The sequence below is a fragment of the Oncorhynchus tshawytscha genome, linkage group LG13 (assembly GCF_018296145.1).
Source record: "Oncorhynchus tshawytscha isolate Ot180627B linkage group LG13, Otsh_v2.0, whole genome shotgun sequence".
Lineage (NCBI taxonomy): Eukaryota > Metazoa > Chordata > Actinopteri > Salmoniformes > Salmonidae > Oncorhynchus > Oncorhynchus tshawytscha.
The window spans coordinates 44,031,582-44,058,726 of record NC_056441.1 but is presented as its reverse complement, the minus strand read 5'-3'; the positions used below and the strand labels follow the sequence as shown (position 1 = coordinate 44,058,726).

The 27,145-nt window shown below is 43.0% G+C and overlaps 2 protein-coding genes across 5 annotated transcripts in view; both read right to left on the bottom strand.

Annotated features, from left to right (window-relative positions):
- Positions 1 to 17,297, bottom strand: part of cgnb (cingulin b) — a 46,203-nt gene extending 28,906 nt beyond the window's left edge. For 2 of the 3 annotated variants that reach the window (XM_024444269.2, XM_024444270.2), the window contains exon 1: positions 17,116 to 17,297. The gene's annotated coding sequence lies outside the window, so the exon portion shown is untranslated. The remainder of the gene's footprint in view (positions 1 to 17,115) is intronic. The other variant, XM_024444271.2, reaches the window with a different exon arrangement.
- Positions 17,298 to 20,322: 3,025 nt separating this feature from the next.
- pygo2 (pygopus homolog 2 (Drosophila)) lies at positions 20,323 to 25,765 on the bottom strand. Of its 2 annotated transcripts, XM_042295759.1 has the most exons (4): positions 25,567 to 25,765; positions 24,888 to 24,962; positions 23,990 to 24,039; positions 20,323 to 23,650 (listed from the first exon to the last, which is right to left on the bottom strand). In XM_042295759.1, exons 2-4 carry the CDS (start codon positions 24,943 to 24,945, stop codon positions 22,040 to 22,042), a joined length of 1,719 nt encoding a protein of 572 aa, XP_042151693.1. In that variant the 5' UTR covers positions 24,946 to 24,962; positions 25,567 to 25,765; the 3' UTR covers positions 20,323 to 22,039. The 2 variants fall into 2 exon arrangements, with proteins under 2 accessions (XP_042151693.1, XP_024300040.1); XM_024444272.2 differs by having other exon boundaries at positions 24,888 to 25,765.
- Positions 25,766 to 27,145: the final 1,380 nt, after the last annotated feature.

Sequence of the window (27,145 nt, the reverse complement as noted above, 5' to 3'; positions counted from 1 at the left end):
AAGAATTGCATTATGGGCCTTAAAAGAACAGATATAGTGTTTACTACTTGTATACTTCATATTTTGGCGAATTTAGTACGACATCTGGGAACCTTTGGCATACTAACTATTAGATGTCGACCGATTATGATTTTGCAACACCGATACCGATTACTGGAGGACCAAAAGTCCGATACAGATTAAGTCGGTCGATTTTTATATATATTTGTAATAATGACAATTACAACAATACTGAATGAACTTTTATTTTAAATTAATATAATACATAAATAAAAATCAATTTAGTCTCAAATAAAATGAATGTTCAATATGTTCAATTTGGTTTAAATAATCCAAAAACAAAAAGTGTTAGAAGTAAAAGTGCCATGTAAAAAAGCTAACATTTAAGTTCCTTGCTCAGAACATATGAAAGCTAGTGGTTCCTTTTAACATGAGTCTTCAATATTCCCAGTTAAGAAGTTTTAGGTTGCAGTTATTATAGGACTATTTCTCTCTATACCATTTGTATTTCATATACCTTTGACTATTGGATGTTCTTATAGGTACTATAGTATTTCCAGCCTAATCTCGGGAGTTGATAGGCTTGAAGTCATAAACAGCACAATGTTTGAAGCACAGTGAAGAGCTGCTGGTGTAACCGATGTGAAATGGCTAGCTAGTTAGCGGTGGTGCGCGCTAATAGCGTTTCAATCGGCGATGTCACTCGCTGAGACCTTGAGGTAGTTGTTCCCCTTGCTCTGCAAGCTTTTGTGGTGCGATGGGTAACGATGCTTCGAGGGTGACTGTTGTCGATGTGTGCAGAGGGTTCCTGGTTCGAGCCCAGGTAGGGGCGAGGAGAGGGACGTAAGCTATACGGTTACACTGGCAAATGCATGAAAGTGCTGTTTGAATGAATGGTTACGAGCCTGCTGCTGCCTACCACCACTCAGTCAAACTGCTCTATCAAATCAGACTTAGTTATAATTTAATGACACAGAAATACGAGCCTTAGGTCATTAATATGCTCAAATCCAGAAACGATCATTTCGAAAACAAATGTTTATTCCTTCAGTGAAATACGGAATCGTTACACTTTTTATCTAACGGGTGGCATCCATAAGTCTAAATATTGCTGTTACATTGCACAACCTTCAATGTTGTGTCATAATTATGTAAAATTCAGGCAAATTAATTACGGTCTGTTAGGGAGAAATGGTTCACACAGCTTGCAAAGAGCCAGGCGGACTAAACTGCTGCATATACCCTGACTCTGCTTGCACAGAACGCAAGAAAAGTGACACAATTTCCCTACTTAAAAGAAATTCATGTTAGCAGGCAATATTAACTAAATATGCAGGTTTAAAAATATATACTTGTATTGATTTTTAAGAAAAGCATTGATGTTTATGGTTAGGTACACTTTGGTGCAACGACAGTGCTTTTTTCATGAATGCACTTGTTAAATCACCTGTTTGGCGAATTAGGTTGTGATTCAATGACAAATTAACAGGCACCGCATCGATTATATGCAACGCAGGACAAGCTAGATAACTACACATGGTTGACGAGTTTAACTAATGATCATGTTAAGATTGATTGTTTTAGGCCTCCTGGGTGGCGCAGTGCTAGCTGTGCCACCAGAGACTCTGGGTTCGAGCCCAGGCTCTGTCGCAGCCAGCCGCGACCGGGAGGTCCATGGGGCTGACGCACAATTGTCCGGGTTAGGGAGGGTTTGGCCAGTAGGGATATCCTTGTCTCATCGCGCACTAGCGACTCCTGTGGCGGGCCGGGCGCAGTGCACGCTGACTAGGTCTCTAGGTGCACGGTGTTTCCTCTGACCCATTGGTGCGGCTGGCTTCCGGGTTGGATGCGCTCTGTGTTAAGAAGCAGTGCAAGCTTGGTTGGGTTTCGGAGGACGCATGGCCTTCGACCTTAGTCTCTCCCGAGCCCGTATGGGAGTTGTAGAGATGAGACAAGATTGTTAGTAGTTACTATTGGATACCACAAAATTGGGGAGAAAAAAAAGGGGGTAAAAGAAAAAGATTGATTGTTTTTTATAGAATAAGTTTAATGCTAGCTAGCACCTTACCTCCTTGCTGCACTCATAACAGGCAGTCAGCATGCCACGCAGTCGCCTCGTGGAGTGCAATGTCATCGGCCATAATCGGTGTCCAAAAATGCAGATTACCAATTGTTATGAAAACTTGAAATCGGTCCTAATTAAAAATCGGCCATTCCGATTAATCGGTCGACCTCTACTAACTAAAAGCATACTACATACTCAATTTACATCAAATAGTACAGTTAGTATTACTATTCGAACACAGCTACATTGTTCCTTCTCAGTATCTATACACCATCTAATTAATTTAAGGCACTGCATCTCGGTGCTAGAGGCGTCACTATAGGCCCTGGTTTGATTCCAGGCTGTACCTCAAGGCACAACGCCTCTCCCCTATTTGACCTCGATAGTTTGTGTGTTTGTATTGGTATAGATATATAGGCTACATGTGCCTTGAGCTGTTCTTGTCTATTAATGTTCTGTATTATGTAATGTTTCAAGTTGTGTGGACCCCAGGAAGAGTAGCTGCTGCTTTTGCTACAGCTAATGGGGAGCATAATAAAATACCCCCCAAAAAGAATGGGTAAACATACCATTGTTCCACCTCACCTGGAAAGTACTTTGATTTATAAAATCAGTAGTACTCAACATGAACATGACCTTATACTGAACAAAAATATAAAAACAAAACATGTAGTGTTAGTCCCATGTTTTATGAGCTGAAATAAAAGATCCCAGAAATATTCCATATCCACAAAAAGCCAATCTCTCAAATATCCAGCAACTTCGCATAGCCAATGAATAGGAGTGAGACAACATTCCACAGGCCACAATCAACAGCTTGATTAACTATGCGAAGGAGATGTGTTGCGCTGCATGAGGCAAATGGTGGTTTAACCAGATACCGACTGGTTTTTCTGATCCATGCCCCTAACTTTTTTTAAAGCCATCTGTATTCCCAGTCATGTGAAATCCATAGATTTGGGCCTAATGAATTTATGTAAATTGATTTTCTTATATGAACTTAACTCAGTAAAAATCATAGAAATGGTTGCTTTTATATTTTTGTGCAGTGTATAATACATACACAATGCACACTTACAATAACCCCTAATGACAATTAATTGATGTCAATGTATCAATCATGTAATGATTTGGATTAGTAGTAGATTGTTTCAGATAGCACATTGGACTGGAGTATGCATTGGCTGTTATAAACTGTTGTGAATGCTTATTGCCTACGACATGTATCATGCTATGGTTAAATTGCCGTTGTACAAGCTTTATGACACAGTTTCAGTTACATGTGGCCCATCAACCATGTAGCCTTCAGTATAACCTACCAATACAGGGGTTAAATGTCAACCTCTCCCCCAAAAACGCTGGGAGCGGGGGGTGGACAGGATACTCCCATTGTCCCAACTCCTTGGAGCATGATCCACCAGTGGCTATGCTAGGAATGGGCCTTTCTCCTCTCAGCTACCGCAGAGCCATCTCCCACAGACTTCATAGACCCATCAGTCAGAGTGTGTTTGCAATGGGCACACCTGCAGTGTGCACACCCCCGCAGTGTGCACACCCCCCACCCATCGGTCTCAACACAGAAGCTGCCTCACTCCTCTTTCCTTAAATTTTCTTGCTAGTTTCGGGTTATAGATGCTGCCAAACTGCTCGAGTTTATCCCACAGCAGTTGAGTGAGGGCCGATTAATTGGTAACCTGAGGGTAATGAATCAATAACCAGAGGTAATTAGCTATTGGTTTACACGGTAACAGCCCATGCCTTGACCATTAGGCATTAGGTGAGATTAACAAGTCAAAGTCAGCCTTTTTCAAAAAAATTCTCAGGATTCCAGACATTCTCTCTATACTAAATGTTCTGTGTGAGTTTCCATTGGTTTAAGAAGCGGATTATGAGGAAGCTGTACAATTGGAGAATTGGGGCATCTAATGTATGAGTAGGGAGGTTTTAGTTTGAGGGTTTAAACAGAGTTGATCGAAGGGGTTAGTAAGGCTAACTGCCATCTCATTCCAAAATCATTAGTAGCAATATGGAGTTGGTCCCCCTTTGCTTCTATAAACAGCCTCAGTAGTGAGTGTTGCAAACGAGGACAGATGATTTTTGCACGCTAAGCGCTTCAGCACTCCCATTCTGTGAGCTTGTGTGGCCTACCACTGTGTGTCTGAGCCGTTGCTGCTCCTAGACGTTTCCACTTAATTAACAATAACAGTACTTAAAGTTGACTGGGGTAGCTCTTGCAGGGCAGAAATTTGATGAACTGACTTGTTGGAAAGGTGGCATCCTATGACAGTGCCATGTTGAAAGTAAGACTATTTTACTGCCAATGTTAAACTATGGAGATTGCATGGCTTTGTGCTCGATTTTATACACCTGTCAGCAACAGGTGTGGCTGAAATAGCCAAATCCACTAATTTGAAGGGGTGTCCACATACTTTTGTACATAGTGTACAATAGGACAGAAAGTAAACATATCTATATTAAGTTAACTGGCAAATATTATTACAAGGGAGACTCCTTGTCAAAACATGGATGAATCAACTGTGTTGTGGTACTTTGCCATTGGAGAAACTACAGGATTTTCAATGGGAGACATAAGCCCGGATGGCAATGTTTGGTGAACGTATTGGGAGGCTACGCCGTTACAACCCAGTAGCAGGCCAGGGTTTTGCGCCATTGGTTTCACTCTATCCCACACTCTCAGACAAGGCCACGTCACAATGCATTACTATGTCAACAGAGAGCGGAATGTCACCGAACAGGACTATTTGCCAGCCAGCAGGCCAGCCATCGTCGTCCTTCCCTATCCCCACGCCCCTCCCACTCTGCCCCACTTTCTCACCCATGCCGTTTGCCCTATATGTGACACACACACGGGTGAGAAAGCACCACCACTGGAGTCAAAATACAGTATGAATGGATTTTTTTTTAAGTATGGGGGTTTGAATGACTAAATTACATTTTTTTATATCACAACTAAAGCCACCCTTGCAACAAGAGGGAGTACTGTAAACTAATTCAAATCTACACAACCCTAAAGCCTAAAAAAGGTGACAAATTGATTTTTTAAATTCAAAGAACACCTGGATTGTACAATATTTGCACAAGCTCTCAAGTTCGTTGTTATTCATTACTAGACAGCCATTTTCAAGTGTTGACAGATTTTCAAGCCGATTTAGGTCCAAACTGTAACTAGGCCACTCAGGAATATTCAATGTCATCTTGGTAAGCGACTAGAGTATATTTGGCCTTGTGTTTTAAGTCATCGTCCTGCTGAAAAGGTGAATTTGTTACCCAGTATCTATTGAAAAACAGAACCAGGCTTTTCTTTAGGATTTTGCCTGTGTTTAGCTGTAGTTACTTTTTATCATCATTATTATTTTTTTTTTTTAACTCCCGGAGTCCTTGCCGATGACAAGCATACCCATGATGCAGTCACCACCATGCTTGAAAATATGAAAGCGGTACTCAGTAATGTGTTGGATTTGCCTCAAACATAGTCAGACAACAGTCTTTGTATTCAGTACATAAAGTTCATTTCTTTGCCACATTTCTTGCAGTTTTAATTTAGTGCAACAGGACGCATGTTTTGGAATAAAACATTCTGTAGAGGCCTCCTTATTTTCACTCTATTGTGAACTACAATGTTGATCCATCCTCAGTTTAATTGCTATAAGAGAAAAACTGTTTAAAAGTCAGTATTAGCCTCATGGTGAAATTCTTGAGCACTTTCTTTCCTCTGGCAACAGTTAGGAAGGACCCCTGTATATTTGTAGTGACATCTACCAATAGGTGCCCTTCTTTGCGAGGCATTGGAAAACCTCCCTGGTTTTGTGGTTGATTCTGTGTTACTCGAACAGTGTATTTCAGAGGGATCTTGCAGCTTGATGTGCACCCACACTGCCCGTTCATCATTTCACAATAAATAAGAAATTCTGACATAGCACTGGGAGTCATTACTTGAATGTGTCACCCCTGTATGGGATTGCGACATATTCTCTCTGCCAGTGCTCCCATGTGGCCTTTCCATTAGGGTTGTGATCAGCAAACTGTACTTCATCGAAGCAACATTCAGTGCATTCACGGCGCATGCATCTTTTGTCCTCTTTACTACATGTTATACTTGACAGGAGTGGGGACAGACTTTTAGTAGGAACCATGTCTCCGTTTGCCAAACTGTCAATGAGAAGATTCTGGTACTTATGTGGATGGCATGCACATGTATTGCGGTCACTATGCTTAGTCTCGAACATAGAATGTCCTGTATCTTCTGAACGGTCTGTAGGACAAGCGGTGCTGCCTCTGACTTTTGAGTGAAGTCCTTGTGCAGTATTCTCATATCTTTCTTCTTTCCTTTCAAAAGTGTCTCTTCCCTGGGAGCAGGATGTTTTTTTGCTTTTCACTGGTAGATTTATTTTTCTGTTGCATGATGGGCAATGGTAATCCTCACTGAACGTTGACGTTAGGACTACAGAACAAAAACAAAACTTTTCTGTACTTCAGCCTTTCATCTCTCATCTTTAATTCATCTAATCAGCATCTTATTTTTGCTCTAAGGTTTTTCCATCTCCCCTTTGAGTTTCACTCGCTCTGCCAGGGCCTAGTGTTGATCTTTGTCTGTTCCTTGGTAGGATAGGTGAATGCTCTGGTGTGCTGCATTGTACAAGGGCTGGGTCTCCCTGGATTTCCTGCTCTTAGATTAATTAGTTCATGAAGGTTCTCTTTTCACTACACCTCTTCGAGTTTCTCCATTTCTCCCGAAGCTTCCCTTTACATTTTTCAACTAGATTTCTGCTCTGGATAACCCCCCCAAAAAATGTTTTTATTACAATCTCAAAAGTAAGCCTAATATTCAATTAGGACAACAATTTAGATTTGCATAATGACTTCCTCTCTCTCAGGATCAGCATTTTGTCTCTCCCTGCATCTCAGTGTTCTCACATCCTCAAGCTGACATGAATAAAAATAAAATTAGTCTATAGCCAACCCTTTTTTCCCCCCAGTACAACAGCGCCTCTTCAACCTCAGGAGGCTGAAGATATGTAGCTTCCTGTCGGGCTGTATCACCGCCTGGTACGGCAACTGCACCAACCGCAGGGCTCTCCCAGAGGGTGGTGCAGTCTGCCCAACGGGGACAAACTACCTGCCCTCCCGGACACCTACAGCATCCGATGTCACAGGAAGGCCAAAAAGATCAAGGACAACAACCACCTGAGCCACTGCCTCTACACCCCGCTATTATTCAGAATACTAGGTCAGTACAGGCGCATCAAAGCTGGGACCGAGAGACTGAAAAACAGCTTCTATCTCAAAGCCATTAGAACGTTAAACAGCCATTACTAGGCAATTTCCACTTGGTTACGTAACCCTGCAGCTTAGAGGCTGCTGCACTACATACAGACTTGAAATCACTGGCCACTTTAATAAAGGAACAGTCACTAATAATGCTGACATTTTTGCTTTACTCATATGTATATATACACACACACACACACACACACTATTCTACTGTACTTTAATCTATGCCACTGACATTGCTAATCCTAATATTTATATATTCTTTAATTCCATTATTTTACTTTTAAGTTTGTGTGTATTGTTAGATATTACTGCACTGTTGGAGCTAGAAACACAAGCATTTTACGACACCCACAATAGCATATGCTAAACACGTGTATGTGACCAATAAAATGTTATTTGATTTAACTATACTGAACAAAGATATATAAATGCAACGCGCAACAATTTAAAATATTTTACTGAGTTACAGTTCGTAAGGAAATCAGTCAAATTTAATAAATGCATGTGGCAGTAATCTATGGACATGCATCATTTGGTCAAAGATACCTTAAAAAAAAAAAGGGGCGTGGATAATTTTTATTTATTTTATGAAGTCAATACCTGGTGTGACCACCATTTGCCTCATGCAGCATGACATCTCCTTTGCATTGAGATGATCAAGCTGTTGATTGTGGCCTGTGGGAGAGATGTCACTCCTTTTCAATGGCTGTGTGAAGTTGCTGGATATTGGCAGAAACTGGAACATGCCGTTGTACACCTTGATCCAGAGCATCACAAACAGGCTCAACGGGTGACATGTCTGGTGAGTATACAGGCCATGGAAGAACTGGGACATTTTCAGTTTCCAGGAATTGTGTACAGATCTTTGCGACATTGGTTTGTGCATTATCGTGCTGAAACATGAGGTGACAGCGGCAGACGAATGGCACGACAATGGGCCTCAGGATCTCATCACGGTATCTCTGTGCATTCAAATTGCCATCGATAAAATGCAATTGTGTTTGTTGTCTGTAGCTTATGTCTGTCCATACCATAACCCCACCATGGGGCACTGCTGATGTCAACTTTGTGAACAAACTGCTCGCCCACACGACGCCATACACGTACGTGGTCTGCGGTTGATCATGATTGGACATGATTTGGAAAGGCACACACCCGTCTATATAAGGTCCCACAGTTGACAGTGTATGTCAGAGCAAAAACCATGCAATGAGGTCAAAGGAATTGTCCATAGAGCTTGTCCAATTGTCCATACAGGATTGTATCGAGGCACAGATCTGGGGAAGGGTACCAAAAATGTCTGCAACATTGGTCCAAGAACACAGTGGCCTCGATCATTCATAAATGGAAGTTTGGACTAATCAATTTTAGAATAAGGCTATAATGAGGAAAAAGTCAAGGGGTCTGAATATTTTTTTAATGCACCGTATGGCCATTATATCTAGGAAAACCAAAGTTTCAAAGGCAGGGCCTAATAGTGTATAACAGGTCATACAAGACGTTTTGTAGTGATTCCTATGTTGTTGATGTAAAGAATAGTTGTTGGTCCGTGGTGTGTAATCAAGAGCAAACAGACGTCGCAGTTGACATGAAATTACTTTCCCCAGTTACTAATAAGCATGCACACATTAAGAAAATGACTAAACTTGAATCTCAGTGGATTGATGAGGAATTGAAAAACTATGGTTGAAAGGGATGAGGCAAAAGGAGGTGTGTTAGGCCAAGGCCAGAGAGTGACAACAGTACAGCAGACTCCCAGGGCCAGGACTGAGCAGCCCAGCAGCTAGGGACTGCGTAAATTAGTTATTGCCACTGACGTGGGCATGTCTTCAATACAGACTCCTTTTGTTGCACAGTATTCCATATAAGGCATCCAGCCAGACCTTATGAAAGTTGCACAGTATACTCTTAAAAACAAATCTAGTGATATTGTACATAACTTTCTATTTCTTCCATGCATTGTGGGAGGATAACCAACCTTCCAATCAATGGCAATTCATTTAATAGCCAACATAAATGCTAGGTTGTACAGTTTATTCTGATAATTGCATAAATAAATCATTCTCCACTATTATTCTGACATTTCACATTCTTAAAATAAAGTGGTGATCCTAACTGACTTAAGACAGTTAGGGAGAACCGGTGGACATGCTGAGCAAAGAACATACTCTTTGCCAGAATTCAGCCAGCCTTCACAAGACCACAACATACAGTTGAAGTCAGAAGTTTACATACACCTTAGCCAAATACATTTAAACTCAGTTTCACAATTCCTTACATTTAATCCTAGTAAAACATTCCATGTTTTAGGTCAGTTAGGATCACCACTTTATTTTAAGATTGTGAAATGTCAGAATAATAGGAGAGAGATTTATTTCAGCTTTTATTTCTTTCATCACATTCCCAGTGGGTCAGAAGTTTACATACACTCAATTAGTATTTGGTAGCATTGTCTGTAAATTGTTTTACTTGTGTCAAACGTTTTGGGTAGCCTTCCACAAGCTTCCCACAATAAGTTGGGTGAATTTGGGGCCATTCCTCATGACAGAGCTGGTGTAACCGAGCCAAGTTCGTAGGCCTTCTTGCTCGCACAAGCTTTTTCCTGTTCTGCCCACAGATTTTCTATTGGATTGAGGTCAGGGCTTTGTGATAGCCACTCCAATACCTTATCTTTGTTGTCCTTAAGCCATTTTGCCACAACTTTGGAAGTATGCTTGGGGTTACTGTCCATTTGGAGGACCCATTTGCAACCAAGCTTTAACTTCCTGACTGATGTCTTGAGATGTTGCATCAACATCACCACAATTTTCCTTCCTCATGAAGCCATCTATTTTGTAAAGTGCACCGCACCAGTCCCTCCTGCAGCAAAGCACCCCCACAACATGATGCTGCCACCCCCATGCTTCACGGTTGGGATGGTGTTCTTCAGCTTGCAAGCCTCCCCCTTTCTCCTCCAAACATGATGGTCATTACAGCCAAACAGTTCTATTTTTGTTTCATTAAACCAGAGGACATTTCTCCAAAAGTACCATCTTTGTCCCCATGTGCAATTGCAAACAGTAGCTTTTTTTAAACGGTGGTTTTGGAGCAGTGGCTTCTTCCTTGCTGAGCGGCCTTTCAGGTTATGTCGATATAGGACTCGTTTTACTCTGGATATAGATACTGGAAGAAAAAACATGTACAAAAGTATCTTCACAAGGTCCTTTGCTGTTGTTCTGGGATTGAGTTGCACTTTTCGCACCAAAGTACTCTAGGAGACAGAACGTGTCTCCTTCCTGAGCGGTATGACGGCTGCGTGGTCCCATGGTGTTTATACTTGAGTACTATTGTTTGTACAGATGAACATGATACCTTCAGGCGTGTGGAAATTGCTCCCAAGGATGAACCAGACATGTGGAGGTCTACAATTATTTTCTGAGTTATTGGCTGATTTCTTTTGATTTTCCCATCATGTCAAGCAAAGAGGCACTGAGTTTGAAGGCAGGCCTTGAAATACATCCACAGCTACCTCTCCAATTGACTCAACTGATATCAGAAGCTTCTAAAGCCATTAGATAATTTTCTGACATTTCCAAGCTGTTTAAAGACACAGACAACTTCTGACCCACTGGAATTGTGATACAGTAAATTACGTAAAATAATCTGTCAACAATTGTTGGAAGAATGACTTGTGTCATGCACAAAGTACATGTCCTAACCGACTTGCCAAAACTAGTTTAAGAAGAAATTTGTAGAGTGGTTGAAAAACGAGTTTTAATGACTCCAATCTAAGTGCATGTAAACTTCTGACTTCAACTGCATGTCCCCTTGTGCTTTACACCTCCAGGAGAATAATCATATTTCTGAGTGCATGATATTCAATTTCACTGGCATATAGTACATTCTATGGAGGTTCTTAAACTGCAGTCATTTACAGCTGAGATTATATGAACATGTCTGGGCATGCTAACATATATGTACCCATTCATCATCAATAGCGTCTCCCAAGTCTTCCTCACAGTTTTGTTTTACATATTTTGCTTCATCGGGAAAAGCCTCCATCAACCCTTCATACGGTTTGGAAATCAACTTGAGGTTTGTCAGACATCCATAAAATAGGATCTGGACAATCCAGAAAACATTGGACAGACTGGTCTTCCCTGGCTGCCTGACCCTGCCGAGACCCCTATCAACATCTAATCCTCCTAAAATGAGGCATGACAAAGAATGACCTTGGTGTACATTTATACATTATCCCAGAACAGAATCAATGGTTCAATAATTGAAATAACCATTATTCCCAGACTGTAGCTTTAAGCTTAAACTGCTGTCCTGTAGCTACTGAATGTCTACCCATCAATGCAAGACGGAACTTTGTTTCATTCACTGAATATACTGCAAAATCACATTGCAGTTAACGTGAATATGGTAAAAAAAACTTCAATATGATTACCCTGTAGTTTGTGTCTGTAAATAAATATTGATAATGAAAAGGGTGCTCAACCAACGTAAGTCGAAATGCAATCAAAACATTTAATCATTGAAAATGGCACAACGCGCACATAGGTTAGGCTACTATGGTGAGCGAGCATTGCACCTTTTCTTTTTCAATAAGTATGGATTTATTACCCATTTATTTGTCTTGGCCTGCAAATCGTCCTCCTAAAAAGTGAGGGTATATCCTATAGGACTCTGAGCTGTGTCAGATATGCATAAAATAACATTGCAGGACTGCGGTTGGGTTTGGAACCCGTTCTTGCTGTAGCGGGTGGTAGTGGATAGAAATCCAGCAGGTGTGGGTGGGATGAAGAAATCGGTCTGCGCAGACCTCTAGTGTGCACCATGACAGTGACGCCTGTAATTTTAGAGCTGTTTGTTACTGTGTCAGTGTGAAAAGTAGGGAATTAGCAAGGGAAACTGACAGATCAATAACATTACATTGACATAATGACTAATACAACTCACATTGCACTGAGAAAACAGAAAATCAATCTTCAATCGTTATACCGATGGTTTCATCGTTTTAATTCAGGTCTAGTTTGATTGAGGAAAAAAAATTATAGTTAATGTAGGCCAACTTTTTGCCAGCTCTCTCCCACTTGCCAAGTTAATTTACTTCTGAAATCGGACAAAACAAGTTCAGTTTGTATGGAAATGTTTGCTGTTAGATAGGGATGCTAGTGCTGACCTGGCTGTGGTAGTTACTCACTAGCACAGCTTATTTCATTCATCTCAGTCGAGAAAGGATGAAACATTAGCTGACGTTACATGTCAGTTACAATTCTAGCTCAGCACTGCGAATAAACACTAGTTAACAGATTTTTTTTTTTTAGTTAAACAGCAGTTACATCAGTCAACTAAAGAGTAGCAATTTTCTGTTCTGCATCCTTTCACAACTTGGTGAAAGAGCGCAACGCATACACACTGAACGATGCTCAACTCTCCCGTGCTGGTCCAAGCCAGCCTTCCAGAAGTTGCCTTCACACAGCCCGGTCCTAAATCCAGTCAGATAAACACGCCAAACAGCCTACCCAACCGCTCAGAGGCATCCACATGGTCCTAAAGCACACAGTTGCCACGTTATGGATCATATTCCAATGATAAAAATTGTGTGTGTGTGTGTGTGTGTGTGCGGGGGGGGCGCGCTGTCCCCCCATCCCCAGTGGAAGATGCACCAATTTGTTTTCGTTATTCGATGCCCTCAGTTTGTGAATATCAGATCTTTGCCTGGCTATTTCTGGTGGGCCCATGAACCATTTGACAGGAATCTAGTTGTTATGATGACTGCTTTAAGCCTATTTTTGCCAGGGTTATCCATCCAGTTGATATTGAAGTCACCAAAAACCAGCCATGCAGACTTGGATTTAAGTAGTTCTAATTTTGCATAATATTGTACATCACATGCAGGGGGATTATACACAACTAGAATATAAAAATGCATTTGTGATGACAGGAACACATTTACACCAAGACATTCTATAGGCGGCTCACTTCCCAGGAGCACTTCTCCACACTTAATGGAGTCCTTTATGTACATCAACCCCCCCCCCTCTCTCCCAGTGGTTCTCTCTCTTTAAAACATTTGTATCCAGGAACAATCAATCATATTAATTAAAATGTTACTATGAAGCCAGGTAAGACAAAACAAATCTAGATTTACCCAGGAAGCAATGATCTAATCTCATCACTACTTATATTCAGATGTCCTCCAAATATGCCTTTTGGTTTGACTCTGGAACCAATTTAGCACAATTGAACATATTGATCTAGCAGTGTTCTTCGACCATGACAACCATATTGTCAATCAATACTGTTCACACTACTTCAGTACTGGGAGAGAATGAGTTTGGACAAAGTGGGATGGGCAGGCTGGGTTGCGTAAAACAACATTGCAGTGAAAGTTTCACATTGTAGCTCTACGTATCGGTTTAACCAGTTTCTCATTGTAGCTCTACATATCTGTTAAACCATACACTTTCTATTGAGCTATGAATGTCAGCACTTAAGCACATGTTTTAGGCCAAGTTCTGCTCTATTAACACAATTTGCTTAGAATTTGTGTTAAAATGTAGCCTACTGGTAGCAACCCTTCACCCTAGCCAATCAGATTGGAAGATATACGAAAGATTAGAAGAGGACACAGGTATCATCATGCCCAGGTGATAGTGAAGTCTTGTGGTGAATGTTTACAGGGAAACTATGTTATAATACAGGCTACACCAACAAATCAAATCTTTGTCACATGCGCCAAATACAACCGGTGTAGACCATACAGTGAAATGATTACTTACTTAAACTTCTTAGGGGTAGGTCCCTTTTTCTCCACTTCCTGCCTGAATGACGTGCCCAAAGTAAACTGCTTGTAGCTCAGGATATGCATATAATTGGTACCATTGGAAAGAAAACACTTTGAAGAAGTTTGTAGAAATTTTAAAATAATGTAACACATAACACTCCCTGGATGCAATTCATATGGCTTCCACAGGGTGTCAGCAGTCTATGTTCAAGGTTTCAGGCTTGTAACTTCATAAACGAATAAGAAATAAAAGTTTTGGTAGAAGGACACAGCTACTGTAAATCGGATTTAGCAGTTAGATTAACGAGAATTTAAGGTTTCAGCCGATATAAGACACAAATGTTTAAAATCCATAATATTTATGATTATTTATTTGAATTGCGCACCCTCCAGTTTCACTGGAAGTTGTAGCGGAACCCCTAACCTTACCCAACAATGCAGTTTAAATATATATATACACAAGTAAAAATAAGAAATAAAGGTAACAAGTAATTAAAGAACAGCAGTAAAATAACAATAGTGAGACTATACACAGGGGGGTACCGGTAGAGTCAATGTGCGGGGGCACCGGTTAGTTGAGGTAATATGTACATGTAGGTAGAGTTATTAAAGTGACGACGCATAGATAATAACAACAGAGTAGCAGCCATGTAAAAGGGGGGGGGTAATGCAAATAGTCTGGGTAGCCATTTGATTAGATGTTCAGGAGTCTTATGGCTTGGGGTTAGAAACTGTTTAGAAGCATCTTGGACCTAGACTTGGCGCTCAGGTACCGCCGTGGGGTAGCAGAGAGAACAGTCTGTGTCTAGGATGGCTGGAGTCTGACAATTTTTAGAGCCTTCCTTTGACATCTCCTGATGTAGAGGTCCTGGACGGCAGAAAGCTTAGCCCCAGTGATGTACTGGGCCGTACGCACTACCTTCTGTAGTGCCTTGCGGTCGGAGGCCAAAATGTTGCCATACCAGGCAGTGATGCAACCAGTCAGGATACTCTCGATGGTGCAGCTGTAAGAACCTTTTGAGGATCTGAGGACTCGTGACAAATCTTTTCAATCTCCTGAGGGGGAATAGGTTTTGTCGTGCCCTCTTCACGACTGTCTTGGTGTGCTCGGACCATGATAGTTTGTTGGTGATGTGGACACCAAGGAACTTGAAGCTCTCAATCTGCTCCACTGCAGCTTCATCGATGTGAATGGGGGCGTGCTCTGTCCTCTTTTTCCTGTAGTCCAAAATCATCTCCTTTGTCTTGATCAAGTTGAGGGAGATGTCCTGGCACCACACAGAATACAGCTCATTCAGTGCGGTCTTAGTGCCAGCATCAGTCTGTGGTGGTATGTAGACAGCTACGAAAAATACAGATGACCACATTATCTACCTAGTTTTACAGCTTATAATGAGATACTCTTACCTCAGACGAGCAAAACCTTGAGACTTCCTTAGAAGTCATCCATCAGCTGTTATTTACAAAAAATAGTCAGCCGCCCCTCGTCTGCCGCTGTTCTGTCCTGCCAATATAGAGTATAACCAGCCAGCCATGTTGATAATTTCGTTGTTCAGCCACGACTCCATGAAGCATCAGATATTACAGTTTTGAATGTTCCAGTCGTTGTTTAATTTTCTGCGTAGGTCATCAATTTTATTATCCAAAGATTGCACATTAGCTAGCAGAATGGAAGGAAGTGGGGGTTTATTCGATCGCCTACGAATTCTCAGAAGGCAGCTCGCCCCCTGGCCCCTTTTTCTCCGCTTTCTCTTCACGCAAATGACAGGATCTGGTCTGGGCCTGTTCCGGGGGAAGCAGTATATCATTCACGTCGGGCTTGTCGACTCAATAAAGGAAAATAAGGATTCTGCCAGTCCTGGGGAGTAATCACAGTTCTGATGCCCAGAAGTTATTTTCGGTCATAAGAGATGGTAGCAGCGACGTTATGTATCAAGTTCAACGCAAAGAAACAAACTAAAAACACTATTGGTTGGGAATACGTAAAATGTCAGCCTTGTTCTCTGGTGCCATATTAAAAAGGTAAACTTCAGGGGAGTAATTGTTAACATACAGAGTAGGTCTAACTCAATTTGACCTGAATTATTTTCATGTTCAAAATCTTTATAAAGTGACAGGAATAAATACACGCAAACTCTGCTAATTAGGAAAACTTAAATAATTTCTCAAATTTCCTCAGAACATCAACACGTAGCTTATTATTTAGCAGACAGTTGCTTTTAGATATATATAAAAATGATGTTTATATTATAGGCCTATGACAAATAATAAGCATTATTGAGGGCCTAAAGACTGTCACCTGACCTCATCGAATTAATTGCGTCACACCCACCCAGTATCCGTGTGAACGAAACTAGGGATGCGTGTGGCACGATGACCACAAGAGAAGCGGAAAGATACTCGAATATGACCAGATATCAGCCTGTATCACGTAACACTTGCGACCTACTCCATCTAGCCTAACCTACACGGAGATGTGTTCACTATTCTATCTACAAAATGCTCAGGGTAGGCTGCTATTGCCTATCGACCCCGATATGCAGCTTATAGGCTACGTGTCAATATGCATACAATTACAGCGCGATAATACGATTTCTATCACCACTCTGTAGTTGTGGCCAGGAAAACGGAGTATAAGTAAGACTGCTGCCAACGCACCACAAAGCCACAGGTGTCCCCCTCTCTGTGCTTATCCCAAATGAACGCTCGCTCTCCAAAACGCTGATCAGCGAAATGCAGAGAGAGGCTATTTAATACGAACGATTCAACAATTCCCTTTGACGTTCCTTTACTGACCCCGACCGACGCCAATAACAAATAGACAATAACCTAAGCAAATAATAAGTAGGCTACCCCAGTATATGCGCGTTATAAATGTCGGCGATGAGTAGGCTATCGTTGACGTCTCTAACGCAGATACTGGAGAAAATAAGTAGCGTCGCTGAATGCAGGCGCGTTGTTATACTCTACTGTCGCCTACCTGCTAGAATGGAGGAAGGTCCAGGCGAGATATCAGAAGCGACGTCTAAAGTACCCTTCGATTATCAAGAGATGCGTGTGCTCACTTGCCGTGTTGCATCCCAGAATATGTTCCACAATACACTGCAGACATGAACAAACTCCTCCTGCTCCGGCTGCTGCTGCTGCCGCCGCTAAAGCAACCTGTTTGCCAGTAGACTACGTCAGATCATATCACCCCGCCCTCGAAACAAGCCGATTGGCGCGGCGCATATTGAATGTAAGGTCTTTTCTATATCGGCGGGACAGTGCTGCCAATCAAGGGTCTATCTATTACGAATATTTCACGCCTATTTGCGCTCCATGGCTCCATTTGCTATAGGCTACAAGAGTACATTAATGCGGTTCATTTGCATTAGACTAAAGAATTGTAGGGCTATTCTCAGATAGGGTTATTCTCAGATAGTTGTAGGGCTATTCTCAGATAGTCTAGAGATATATGATCATTTATTGATCACCAATGACCATTGATTGATCACAATTCATATTGTAATTAAATATCACAGTTGAATACTATAGGAGAAATCTGGCAGGAGCTTACCATGCGTGTTTACGCTACAAAATGATATAAAATGTCCTGTACTTCGAGCATGCACTGACCAACTGGTAAATTGGAGCAGCAGGTAGCCTAGAGTGGTTAGCGCATTGGACCAGTAACCGAAAAGTTACTAGATCGAATCACTGAGCTAACAAGGTAAAAACCTGTTGTTCTGCCCCTGAACAAGGCAGTTAAACCCACTGTTCCTAGGCCGTCATTGTAAATAAGAATTTGTTCTTAACTGACTTGCCTAGTTAAACATAAAAGTGTCTTCACTAACATTTTCAACTTGTCCCTGACTGAGTCGGTAATAACATGTTTCAAGCAGACCACCATCGTCCCTGTGCCCAAGAACACTAAGGTAACCTGCCTGTAGCCATGAAGTGCTTTGAAAGGCTGGTCAAGGCTCACATCAACACCATTATCCCCGAAACCCTAGACCCACTCCAATTTGCATACCACCCCCACAGATGATGCAATCTCTATTGCACTCAACACTGCCCTTTCCCACCTGGACAAAAGGAACACCTATATGAGAATGCTATTCATTGACTACAGCACAGCATTCACACCATAGTGCCCTCAAAGCTCATCACAAAGCTAAGGACCCTGGGACTAAACACCTCCCACTGCTACTGGATCCTGGACTTCCTGAAAGGCTGCCCCCGGGTGGTAAGGGTAGGTAACAACACATCTGCCACACTGATGCTCAACACGGGGGCCCTGTCCCTATTCACTCATGACTGATTGGCCAGGCATGACTTCCAACACCATTGTCAAGTTTGCCGATGACACAACAGTGGTAGGCCTGATCACCAACAACGATGAGACAGCCTATGGGGAGGAGGTCAGAGACCTGGCCATGTGGTGCCAGGACAACAACCTCTCCCTCAACGTGATCAAGACAAAGGAGATGATTGTGGACTACAGGAAAAGGAGGACCTTTCTCATCGACGGGGCTGCAGTGGAGCAGGTTGAGAGCTTCAAGTTCATTGGTGTCCACATCACCAACAAACTGTCATGGTCCAAACACACCAAGACAGTCGTGAAGATGGCACGACAAAACCTATTCCCCCTCAGGAGACTGAAAAGATTTGGCATGGGTCCTCAGATCCTCAAAAGGTTCTACAGCTGCACCATCGAGAGCACTGGTTGCATCACTGCCTGGTATGGCAACTGCTCGGCCTCCGACCGCAAGGCACTACAGAGGGTAGTGCGTATGGCCCAGTACCTCACTGGGGTCAAGCTTCCTGCCATCCAGGACCTCCATACCAGGCGGTGTCAGAGGAAGGCCCTAAAAATTGTTAGACTCCAGCCACCGTAATCATACTGTTCTATCTGCTACCGCACAGCAAACAGTACCGGAGCACCAAGTCCAGGTCCAAATGGCTTCATAACAGCTTCTACCCCCAAGCCATAAGACTCCTGAACAGCTAATCAAAGGGCTACCCAGACCCCCGTTTTACACTGCTGCTACTGTTTATCTATGCATGGTCACTTTAACTCTACCTATGTGTACATATTACCTCAACTACCTTGACTAACCTGTGCCCCCACACATTGACTCTGTACTGGTACCTCCTGTATATAACCTCGCTATTGTTATTTTACTGCTGCTGTTTATTATTTATATTCTTTGTCTATTTTTTCCTTCTCAAAGCATTGTTGGTTAAGGGCTTGTCAGCAAGGTATATACTGTTGTATTCGGCGCATGTGACAAATACAATCTGATTTGATAAGGTTGCCCCTGTGACCATATCAGGTGTGGATTTGAGGTGATATTTGCGTGAATGCAACTAAGGGTTCATTTAGTTTTTGGTCATGACTGGTAATATAGTTGTTGGAGTGCAGTTTCTCCTGGCCCATATAGACAGACTACTTACATCATGCCATGGTAATAAACAAATCTCTTTAACATGATGACATTTCTTCATAGCTCGCCTATCACCAAAAATAAGTTCCGTTGGATTGTTATGCATCAGTGGAAAGTTATGAACTCAATACATTTCCACAGAGCAGAACACAATTCTGTTTCTCAGACATCAAGAGTGCATTTAGATGGATATAATCCCCATGATAGACACTGAAGGATGGAAATGGCATAATGGTTATCAATGCTCATGCGAGGGTTGGTCAGTAACGTTCAGGGTTTGGGCAAAAAAAAAATATATATATATTCACTCAAATCACTCAGAAATCCCAAACCTAGGGCAACAGCACTATATGTCGTAACATTGTGGGAGGCAACCCATCTGCCTAGGGCTGGGTTCCCGTACTGGCGGCCTGCAGGTGGTTTTATTTGGCCCCACAAGTTCTCTGAGCAAAAAAACATACTTTAAAAACAATTGCTGGACATAAGACTAAGGAAAACATTTTAATTTGGGGAATCTGTTCCAAAGTATTCCCACGGATAGATGTGATCGTATAGGGAAAAAAATTGAGAAAAATGTATATTTCAGTTTACTACCTGAATTGACTGATTTGAAAGGGAAATGACTCCACCCTGGTACTGCCATTAGACAATTTGAAGTAACTAGACTAGAGTAGCAGCATATCTGTTTTAGCAGGTTTAGTGTATCCCCATGTTTAATACAACAAAAGCCACAAATAAAAAGATTTGACAAGGGCGAGTACAAAAACAATTCTCTTTACTTCTTCAGAGTTCAGTATCTTTCCCACACTGTGTGGGCTGCTGGTCAGTCCCTCAGGTTCCCACCAGAGGGCGCCTGAGTAGAGCACATTATTATACAGCAGATAGCAGTACAAAAAAAATGAATGGGGTGAGAAAAAGGCAACTTGGACAGAATGTTTTTTTTTTGTTGTTTTTTTTAAGAAGGAAAATTACAAACACCTGACATGACAATAATATGAACATTGATATTATTTGCTCTGTTATTTGGTCTACTTCGAGGCCTCTAGCAGAGACCAAATTACAAATAAAAACAGATTGGACAAAGTTACTGCATTTGTTCACATGCATTCCCAAAAGACTAGTACACACATTGGATATGACCATGATGTCACTACTTGTAGCTATGCCAACACCATCCAACAGCACTGATATCACAACTTCTGTGTCCAGTGAAGGAGATATAAAAATGGTTGATTCAATGTATAAAAACAAAAAGTCCATTGACATAACCAAGACATTATATAATTACATTTTTTTGTTCATTGGTTGATTCTCCTGCATTCCAAGATGGACAGAGGCGTGTTTTGGGCAAAAGTTCAGGCTGCATATCTACAAGTTTTTCTGTGGCGCCATTCTTTTCTCTCTGGAGGTGTGGGTGGGAGGACAGTCTAGTACATTGAGGAGTGGCCTGGGTCTCCTTTGGATTCATCTGCTCTGGGTCAAAACCAGGTATGTATGCATGTATGTATGTATGTGTGTGTGTGTAAGATGACCACGCTCCCACCAGGGGTCAGTCAGTCTGTCAGTGAGGGGTCTGTGTTGGTCAGTCACAAAGTATGAGGTAGTGTGTTGGTGTCAGTGCTTTGCTTTGCTTGTTGCCAGGCCAAATGGCTGGGGGGGGAGAAATAATGTGGAGGGCATTGTCATGTATGGGGAAATCAGTTGTTCAGTCCAAAAGAGTCACTAAAAGTGCTTCATGTACTCACTAGCCAGTTTATTAGGTACACACATCTAGTACCGGGTCGGACACAGCTTTGCTTCCAGAACAGCCTGAATGTTCCATGCAATGTTTTTCCACTCAATTGTCCAATGTTGGTGATCACGTGCCCACTGAAGCCGCTTCTTTTTGTTTTTAGCTGATAGGAGTGGAACCCGGTGTGGTCATCTGCTGCAACAGCCCATCCTTGACAAGGATTGATGAGTTGTGGGTTCCGAGATGCCATTCTGCACTTCACTGTTGTACTGCACCGTTATTTGTTTGTTTGTGGCCCACCTGATAGCTTGCACAATTCTGGATGTTTTGTTTGCCACATCATTCTTGGTAAACCCTAGACACTGTTGTGCGTGAAAAGCCCAGGAGGGAGTCTGTGATCCTGGATCCGGTGCGCCTGGCACCGACAATCATACTACGCTCAAAGTCACTTACTTAGGTCACTTGTGTTGCCCATTCTAACATTCAATCGAACAGTAACTGAATGACTCGATGCCGGTCTGCCTGCCTTACATAGCAAGCCACGGCCACATGACTCATTGTCTATAGGAGCGATCCGTTTTCGTGAAAGAGGCGCTGTACCCAATAAACTGTCCAGTGGGTGTAAGTGTTTTTATATATGTAAAAGAGAGATTTGGGCATTGTAAACGGCTTATCAGAGAAGGTTGGGCGAGAGAGATCAGAGCAGTCATTGTCTCTTCCCCTGCAGCCCTCCCAGTCTCTCCTCAGCCTTCATTGGCAGCCACCAGCTGGCCCAGGCCCTGGCGGACATACACAGCCTGGATCTCCTTGGTTTTGAGGCAGAAGTCGCAGGCCCAGACGGCAGAGCTCTCCCGGGTCAGCAGCCCGTAGGCCGGCTCAGTCAGGCCCGTGCAGTCACGGTGGAACCAGCGCTGGCACGAAGCCTCGCACAAGATGGCATCCTGGTCGTCATGCACCTCTGACAGACAGAAGCCACAGGGGAACACCATTCCCGGGCCCCCCAGCTTTCCTGGACCGGCGCCTGGGCCCGTGGAAGTGTTGGCGGGGCCGGGGGGCAGTGGAGACTGGGTGTTGGGAGTGGAGTTGGAAGGGGGGTTAGGGTTGCTGGCGGGGGTGTTGCCCCCGCTGTTGGTCAAGTTGTTCTGGGCAGAGTTGGGGGGAGCATTGGGCATGGGGCATCCACCAGGAGCGTTGTTCTGCTGGTTGTAAGGGGTGGAGCCAGGGGCAGAATTGGGCAGAGTCGACTGCTGCTGGGGCGGGTTATTGGAAGAGGGGGTGTTGGTAGAGTTGGGCCCCTGCAGCTGATTTGGCGGCACCTGCTGAGGCTGGGATCCGTTGAGGGGGCCGGTGGGGGAGGAGTTAGGGTTGGGCTGGGGCGGTGCTGAGGGGGGCTGACCGGTTGTGTTGGGGTTGGGATGCTGGTCAGGGTGTCCAGGGAAGCCTCCTCCAGGCTGGGGAGGGCCAGAGTTGGGAGGCCCGGGGGGAGTGTTGTTGGGACCTGGGGGACCAGAGGAGTTTAAGTTAGGCTGCTGAGGAGGCCCAGACTGGGGCCCACCTCCACCAAAGTTCTTCCCCTCCTCATTTCCTGGACCCGGGGGGCTGGGGCCTGGGTAGGGCCCATCTTGTGAAGGAGGGAACTGTCCTTGAGGGGGTAGACTTGGCATCCCTCCCATGTTTCCTCCTGGGCCACCTCCCATGGCCCCCATCATGTTCATCCCTCCGGGCATGCCCCCCATGGGGCCATGGGGGGGTCCCCTGGGGCCTCCGCCACCTGTTAAAGGGGGGCTGTTGAAGGGGTGCCCACCCTGTCCGTGCTGTTGCTGCGGGGGCATCCCAAACCGAGGGTGCGGTGGCCCCCCTCCTCCAGGACCCCCCATACCACCAGGGGACAGCATGGGGTTGAACGCCGGTCCAGGGTGCATGGGGGGACTGAAATTGGGGGGCATGTTAAATTGCGACGGACCCCCAGGCCCCGGGAAACCTCCCCCACCCCCGAAGCCAGGCATCCCTCCAAAGCCCAGCTGGTGGTGCGGTCCTGCGTTGGGTGGTCCTGGGCCGAAAGGCGGTCTCCGACCTGGACCTCCAGGGCCCCCTACAGGTCCTCCGGGGCCCCCCATGAAGCCCATGCCCCCAGGGCCCATCCTGCCTCCACCCCCATACGGCCCTCCTCCTCCACCTGCCCCGGGGCTGGGGAGGAAGGGACCCCCTCCTGGACCTCCAGCCCCACCGGGTCGGGACGGCAGTGACGGGGGGCCAAAGTCATCGTCAAAAGGGTTGGAGGCAACCAGGTGGTCCACCATGGGGGTGGGAGGGGGCGCAAACTCAGAGAGGTGGGAGAATGCGCCACCAGGCCCCTGAAACACACAATGAGTAGAGACAAGAGAGAAAGGATTATTGAGATTGAACAAGGTCAGTTGGTAAGAGCAGAGAAGCTAGTGTAGTGTAGAATGGTTGAATAGTAAACTAGTGAAACCACTGATCGATGTAACAAGTTGTCAACTATGTTACCACAAAAATGAACTTGACGAGTTTAGATCATGATTAAATGTGTAACAAATCACAAGACCAGCACAAGAAAAAGTGAACACAACAAGTAAATCCTTCTCCCAGACAAGGCCACCAGTCAAACACGGCGAACATGTTTACATTAAGGAAGAATGTCTTCAGATCAGAATTGCCAAGGCAGTCGTTACCTGAGCATTGGATTTCCTCTTCTTCTTCTCTGGGCTCTTCATTTGTCCACCTAAAGAGGGGAAGAGGGGAACAGGAGAGATAAGAGGGACATTCTAACAGATTAACATACACATGGTCTATTTTTCCCTCATTCCCTAAGAAATGCTTTTTGTTAGGGTGGGTTTGGAGTAAGTAGTGGGAAGATTAACCATGTTGACATTGCAATAAATACAACGCAAGACTTTACATTTGTAACACAGAACCCAGATGTAAAGATCAAAGTCCAGAACCAGGAGTGGACAGAGACAACATTCCTGACTGACTGGCATGAGGACAGTGTGTGGTGGTGAGGACCACAGTCACCCAAGCCACGGACTGTTCACTCAGCTACCTTCAGACAGGTGCATCAGAGCAAAGACAGAATAAAAACGGCTTCTATTACCAGGCCATCAGACTGTTGAACAGCCATTACTAGCCATCTACCATGTGATGCACACCCACAAAAAAAAATATATATAGATATACATAAAAACAACTCATACTGCTGAACACACCCTTCTTAGTGTCTCGTGTAAATTTATCCTGGGTATATATGTATAGATTGCTCGAAACAGGAGTATATCGCATCACTCGCAACAAATACACTAATTTGATTTCAGTGTTGAACAGCCAAGCAGAGAGATGCCAGGTTTGGCTGAGTATGAGACACAGAGAGGAAAATAATGGACATCATGAAAATGTAGAAATTAAGTTAATACCAGGCCATTTACCAGCATGCAAGTAGCAGGACAAAAACGATGAGACAGAACAACTGACTGCAGTCCTGTAGACACGTGGATTTGCAGCAGTGGTAACTAATGGTTAGTTCTGATCTGAGACAGACGGGATGGATGGATGGATAAATGATCAAAATCCTACCTTTGCCTCGCTTTCCTTGGCCTTGTCCCGCCAGGAGTCTCCCCGATTCGGCAGCCATTAATATGACTGTTGGTGCTGTGCAATGTCACCGTTCATATCATGTAAGAAAAATGTAAAATGACGAATAGTCTTAAGAATTTGGACCCGAGCAATACTAGCATGTGGAGTCAAACAGTCTTTGGATTTGAGGACAGTTTCTATAGATAGATAAGTAATGTGCGTCTTCCCTTGCAATTTACAACTCGATATCTTGTTCCCCACACTTTGACTGTCACGGGGTTTGCTGGCCAACACACATGCTCAAAAACTGTGGCTAGCCAGGGTTACTTTCAGCAGCCAGCTTGTACAAAATGAAGAGCCGGGCTGAATGAAACTTAACACCCCCCTCTAAAAATGATCACTTACAGATGTGTAACGTTAGCAATTAAGCTAGCTAGCTGTATAGCAACGTTAGCTATCACATTTGGGTAACAGTCGTTAGTTAGCTATGTTTTTTTTTTTTTATAGATTACATGTAGATTATGATTTATAACAATGAATAACCTACATTCAATTAGGTTAATTTACACATTTCGCCTCTATGATAGCCAGCGGCGCAAAATAACCGGTCTCTAGTTAATAAAATGTTGATTAACGTTAGCTAGCTAGCCTGTTAGCATTATTGGGAAGCAAACTATACCCTTTCTCCGTTGCTTGCACTGTAGTCGTTAATATGAACCTCTCCAGTGTGTCATTGCCGATATACCAGTCCTCACACGGTATATGCTTTCTTTTGTGGTACAGCTTAAAATAATAATTGAAACAAACACGCACATTTTGCCATATTAATCACGGCCTACTATCGCCGCCGGACAAAGAGGGCCAGGCAAGAGAGACGCGCATCCGGGAACATTAAAACTCAGAGGGAAAGTAGGGTTGTCCTAAAACGAGTTTTCTTAATTAAAGTCACTTTCTGCATCTAGATTAACAATAGACGTAATCACACTTATCAATAATTTTAAGTGTAGTTTAACTGATTTATTTTGTGTAGTAAATAGCACACATGATATAATTAATTTGTTCATTTCTGAAATTAGCACCCCTTTTAATTTCAGGTTATGGAGCAGTCTAGAACGGACCACTTTCAACGCTGATGTAGGGATGGACACACATAGGCGTTCCGTTTTACAATGCAATCTGGGATCCTTGGGACGTCCCTAACCTAAACCCCAACGCTAACCTTAAAAGTAGCTATTACTGTAACCTTACCATTAACATTTCAACTTTAATGGGGCAGGGACGTCCCAAGGGTCCCGGAGAAAGCAAGGACCATGGGGGTGGCTATCAATCATAGGGCAAGGTATCAAGTGGCTCCAGCAATTTGTACTTAAATCTACTCTATTGTCCATACATTGAATGAAACGTATAATATATATGAATGAAAAAAGGAAAGTAAAGAGAATCTATCAAAACAGAGAAATAATTATGAACACTTAAAATGATGTCAACAATATATATATATATATATATATATATATATATATATATATATATATATATATATATATATATATATATATATAATATATAATATATACAATATATATATATTGTTGACACCATTTTAAGTGTCATTCAATGTATGGACAATAGAGTAGACTAAGTATAAGTTGCTGGAGCCTCTTGATACCTTGCCCTATGATTGATAAAATTCAAACCCAAATTTTAACCCAATTTTAACCCCAAAAAAGAGAATCTATTTGGGTTAAAATTTGGGTTTGAATTTTGCAGAAGAGCTGTGCCACCTGGTACCTATGTCACACAATGTTGCTATGTAGCTTTTATCATAGGCTGCTGTGTATAAATCATAAAACTGCATAAGAATGTCATATTCATGACTGAGTCTGTTTTTCGATGAGGATTATAGACCCAGGTCAGCCTGGTCTCATAGACTAGATGTAACATAGTAAACGTCAATCTGAGACACACAAATGAGTATGATATCAAATCAAATCAAAATCAAATCAAATTTTATTTGTCACATGTGCCAAATACAACAGTGAAACCTTACAGTGAAACGCTTACTTTACAAGCCCTTAACCAACAATGCAGTTTTAGGAAAAATACATAAAAAGAAGAAAATAACATATAATTAAAGTAACAAATAATTAAAGAGCAGCAGTAAAATAACAAAAGCGAGGCCATATACAGGGGGTACTGGTACAGAGTCAGTGTGCAGGGGCACTGGTTAGTCGAGGTAATTGAGGTAATAATGTACA